The 5099-nt window shown below is 57.0% G+C and overlaps 1 protein-coding gene across 1 annotated transcript in view; it reads left to right on the forward strand.

The window, feature by feature from the left end:
* Nucleotides 1-3: 3 nt before the first annotated feature.
* Nucleotides 4-5099, forward strand: part of LOC104083120 (PR domain zinc finger protein 12-like) — a gene marked incomplete at its 5' end in the record, with an annotated part of 6025 nt that continues 929 nt past the window's right edge. Inside the window, 2 exons of the mRNA XM_009586499.1 lie at nucleotides 4-141; nucleotides 4425-4536. Coding sequence (XP_009584794.1) covers nucleotides 4-141; nucleotides 4425-4536 — 250 coding nt within the window. The remainder of the gene's footprint in view (nucleotides 142-4424; nucleotides 4537-5099) is intronic.

Genomic DNA, 5099 nt, shown 5'->3' on the forward strand with positions numbered 1-5099 from the left:
AAGGCGGCACGTTCCTCCATCGATGCCAGCCAGGAGGACCACCGCAGCTGGATGACCTACATTAAATGCGCCCGGAATGAGCAGGAACAGAACCTGGAGGTGGTCCAGATCGGGAACAGCATCTTCTACAAGGCCATTGAGGTAAGTGGGGCTGGGAGGCAGCTGGGCAGCCGCAGGAGGGGGAGCAGGGTGCTGGGATCCCCCACCCCACAGACCCTGCCTTGTTCTTTGGGCTGTGGCTGGGGCGTCTGTGGGAGCACAGGGTGGCTTTGCCATCCCTGGCACCAAGATCCCCTGGGAAAGGCCATTGCAAGGCATTCAGGGAGACCCCAGAGAGCAGCGAGTGGCCCTTCTCCTCTCTGTCCCCTTTTGTGGGCTCATGGGGTGACATGTGCTGAGCAGAGGGAGAGCAAACGCTGCCCAAGCTTGTTTTGGGGTGTAAAGTGTGAAATGAGCTGCAACCCTGGCCCAGCTGGGGCTTTGGGCAGGAGCAGGGTTTTGCTGCTCTCTCGAAAAATGGGATTTTGTGCAGAACCTGCTTCTCTGTAGCAGGGAAAAGTTTGGGGGGTTTCTGTGAAACCCAGGTGCCGAGTGCAGGCTGTGCCTGACTCTGCACAGTGTTCGCCCGGGGGGGTCACAAGCAGCTCTGGCTGTAAACGGAGCTTGAGAGGAGGATCGGGGCTGCCCGAACCGGGCAGAGGGTGCGGTGCTGGCGCAGCCGTGCCTCGGGCTGTCGCAGTGGGCCATGGAGAAGGGCCTCATCCGTGCACTTCCATACGAAGTGCTGGTGGGTGCTGGCCCCGTGGGGGTGCAGGGGCAGGCGCTGGGTCCCAGGGATGTCCCAGGCTGCTGTGCTGTGGGGTGAAGGCTGGAGGTACCCCCATTCTGCAGCTCCCTGCGGGAGATGCTGGGATGGAGGTTGGTGTCCAGCTCCCTGGCAGTGTTGATGCTACATGCGTACAAGTCACGCAGTGCCAGCGGTGTGACGGCGGGGACCAGCCCTGCTTGTGCACAGCGTCCCCATACCCCGATGCTGTTGCAGGTGGAGGAAGGTGGTAGCTCGGGGAGGTGTCCCTGAGCAGCTCCTGCAGCTTAGAGTCGCGAGAGGGAACATCTCCCATTCCATCCCAGCCCAGCACCATGGAACTGTCCCTCTCCAACATCGGGTCCAGAGTCTCACATGCTCAGGAGCGTGGGCTCCTGTGGCTGCTCGCAGCTGGGAGAGGGTCTTAGCTGGGAAGCAGCACAAGTGCCCACTGGTTCCGTGGGCAAGGGCTTCTCCCCGGATTTATCTGGGCTCCTGCGCTGGCTTCCAGAGGAGCAGATGCTCAAATGTCCACGGCACAGGACCACGGCTCAGTCCTGCATTGAGCCAGCGTCAGGGCTGGGTTTGGGATTGCCGCAGTGGGATGGGAAAGACGAGTGGGTGGGTAAGAAGAGAACAGGTATTTTCTTCTGCGGGGGGGGGGAGTCCTGTGTGCCTCCTCAGGGCTCTGCTGCCTTTCCCCGTGCAATGCTGCTAGAGCCCCAAGTGCTTCTGTGCTGCTCTCCCCATCCTGGACACCCCTCCATAGGTTTCAGCTGTACCTGTTTTTAAGACCTGATATTCTTGTGGGCAGCTGTGCCTGTTGTGACAGCAGCTTAATTGCTTTTTATTACTGTTCTTAAATTATGCAAAGAAGTAAAATAATTCCAGGTGGCCGTGGTGTAATTAGGAGTAGAGCTGTGTTTCTCACACCTTGTGCGTGCACGGATGATGGGGCAGGTGAGCCGATATTTGGGGAGGTGCGTGCAAAGGCCCCACACGGTCACAGTCAATCTGCAGGCTTGCTCCTGGGATTGAAGCAGCGAGTGCCAGAGCAGGATGAGTTTAATTCCCTCAGCACAAGCAGCAAAGTTGAAATGTTGAGAGTGCTGAACCCTGAGTGACAGGGAGGTGAAAGTGGGGATGAAGGGTGCCTGCGGTCACACTGCAGCGTGCTCCCTGGGCACAGCAGGCGCCTGGCGGTGCTCCTGCTCCCGGTGCTGCCGGGTCGGCGTGGTCCCTCCGTGCCAGGAGGAGCAGAAGGGGCTGGGGCTTTCCGTGTGAGAATGCGAGGAAGGGAAGCATGAAGTGTGCGAGGAGCTGGGTCACAACCGGGCACGACAGGTTGAGGATCCGCATCTCTTCTGGGCTCCCCATTCCCACCCGTGCAACACGCCTGCAGGCACGCATGCACGCACACACATGCAGTGCAAAACCGATCGCTTGTTCAAACTCCTTGGGGTTTGTGCACCCAACAAGAAAAGGAAAAGCAAGAGAGGATTTTCCTTTTGTGGTTCTCTATCTGCTCGTTAATCCCCTGCCGTGGAGTCATGGGCACACAAATGCAGCATCTCAGACCCGAGCTCCCCGCTTGTTACCCACCGCTCCTGCCTTGTCACCTCCCTCACCACAAATCCTGGACCGAGAGCACAGCATCAGCCCGAGACCAGCTGGAACAGCTCAGTCTCGGGCAGGATATGCAAACACCGATCTGATCTTAGCGGTGCCCTCTCTCAGCAGCACACGCATCTGCGCACGGGCACAGCCTCCTGCCCCTGCAGCCCTGCGCCCGCTGCATCTCCTGCCCGGCGGGCACCGTGAGCTGCCTGGCTCCTGTCGCTCTGCACCCACCCCTGCTGCACCGTGACTCCAGCACAATATCTTTTAGGATGCCTTTCTCAGGATGCTCATGACTCCAGCACGATATCTTTTAGGATGCCTTTCTCAGGATGCCTTTCTCACCTACCCACCACAAAATCTGATTTATTTGGTGTCTTTTTCGCTATTTTCCTTTAATATTTTTCATGTGTTTTGCCGGTTCCTGCCCTTACTTGCTAATTTGTTTTTTCCATCCTCTTCTTCAGCAATTTCGTGTTGCCGCTGCTGGAAAATAAAGTGAGGGCAGCAAGTTTTGGCCTTTGATCTGAAGGCCATGAGATTCCTGGGGGGCAATTTAAATTGCTTTGGGGTGTATGCATAGGGGTGCTCACCTGCTGCTGGGATGTGTGCATCAGCTCCAGCAGAACATAAACATGCATGTGCACATATATGCACGCATGCAATATGTTTTATCCTTTTGGCGATTATGTTATTCTACTTGCTTGTATTAAAAATAACTCATTTTCTGTTAAGAGAAAATGACACCAAGAAACAGCACTAACTTGGGATGCAAAATGATGTCGGCTTCCCCTGCCTCCCAAACTTCTACTCTGCAGCCCCAGTGAGGTCTTTATCCAGATGGACACTTAAACATATGAAGTCAAATTCCCACTGCTTTTAGGTGCTTAAAATTAGGCACATTTTCAGTGCTCGGGTGATCTAACTTGTGATCTGTGTTTCATGTGGATGATGCTTTTCTTGGACTACTCTATGTATGGAAAGCTGTCCTCTGAAACAGGGGACTTTCCCATTTCTAAATTAGGTTCTTAACACTAGGGACCTGCAAGGGAAAAAAATGTGTATTTTTTATGAAGTGATGTTGTTATTAGCGTTGCCTGAAGCAGCTGCTCCGGTATGACAGCATCCCTCTTCCCAGCCAGCACGGCTGCCCCAGCAGTACAGGAATATAACGGGAACAGCAGGGGAAGAAGAAGTGCTATTGTTTCGGGGAAATGGGAGTGTGGGTGGTGCAAAGCCCTTCCCTGGCCCGATAGATCTCCTTGGGCTGTTGCAGGCACTGGGGCTTTGGTCTGGTTTGTAGGCAGCATCTTGCACCTGAGACACGCTCTCCTATAGCAGGCCCCCGAGCTCTCCTCCTATCCCCGGGCTGACGAGCCCTTCACCAGCGCATCTGCATTTCCACCTGCTAAAATAAGCCCCAGCGGGGTCGGGTGGGAGATGCTGCCTGTGCCCTAGAGCAGGAGGGTGCCGATGGCTCCATCCAGAGCCAAAACACTCTGCAGGAGTACTTGGCTGGGGCTCCGGGTCGTGGTTCCCTGCTTTGGTGTCTGTCACTTGTGCCTCGCTGCAGTTCACGGGTCCATAAATGGCTTATTTTTCTGTGTCTCTGTGTCCTCGTCTCCCTGAGCTGCAGGGACCTCTGGGTCCTTCACTCCAGGGACCCCAGCTCCATCTGTGTGCTCTGTAGCTGCTTATTTGCCTGTCATGTTGTTCGTGGCCCAGCCTGGAGGAGACTCCGGTGCAGGTTTGTGCCGGTGGTGGATGGTGCTGAGCCGTGCCATCACCTTCAGCGCTGCAGCCTAGGCAATGCAGTGCCTGCCTGGGGGGTGTCAGGGACTGCTGGCAGGGCCCTCGGGGACTGCTGGCAGGTCCCAGATGGCAGCAGGGTCTGGCAGGAGATAGGGAATGGCCAGGGTAGGTCCGAAGCGACCAGCTGAGGATGCACGGGGAGCTGTTCATCATCCCCTCCCGACACCCCCGTCTGTATCTCTCTTTCTAGATGATTCCTCCGGACCAAGAGCTGCTGGTTTGGTATGGGAACTCCCACAACACCTTCCTGGGCATCCCGGGCGTGCCGGGGCTGGAAGAGGAGCAGAAGAAGAACAAACATGGTAGGTAATATCAGAAACAGCTATGGGTGCAGCATCCCTGCCCGTTCTCTGCACACCCTGTTCCCAGCTCTGAGGCCATGGGGTGGGCATGGGGCAGGGACATCCCAGGGGGATATGTCAGATCCCCCAACCCTCTGGGGACAAACACAGGGACTATGAGATAGATCCATACAGCTTGAGCAGGTCCCCAGTAATTCGGGGGGTTGCCTCCAGGCCGATTTGCCCACGGCTATTGCTGGTGTGGTGGCCAGCGGGCGGCGGCCAGACCCAGCCGAGGAGCAGGGCAGGCGGGCGAGCGGGAGGAAGGCAGCCCCAACGCACTGCAAAACGCTGAGTGGATGCAGCTGCCTATGTCCCCGCTCTGCATCTAACAGATCTTTCCTCAAATCACCATCGCAGGAGGCTTGTCTCTCCCAGGCTTTCGCTCTTTGCTTGTCTTGGTGGTTCCCCGAGGCGCTCCTCCGCGGGCAGGCAGCAGAGAGCTCGGGCGCTTTTGGGGGTGCTGTGCTCAGAGCCAGACCCCACCCGCGCTCCTCTGAGCGAGCGGGTCAGAGCCCAGCGCC

Source organism: Fulmarus glacialis, unplaced genomic scaffold (assembly GCF_000690835.1).
Source record: "Fulmarus glacialis isolate BGI_N327 unplaced genomic scaffold, ASM69083v1 scaffold12871, whole genome shotgun sequence".
Classification (NCBI taxonomy): Eukaryota; Metazoa; Chordata; class Aves; order Procellariiformes; family Procellariidae; genus Fulmarus; species Fulmarus glacialis.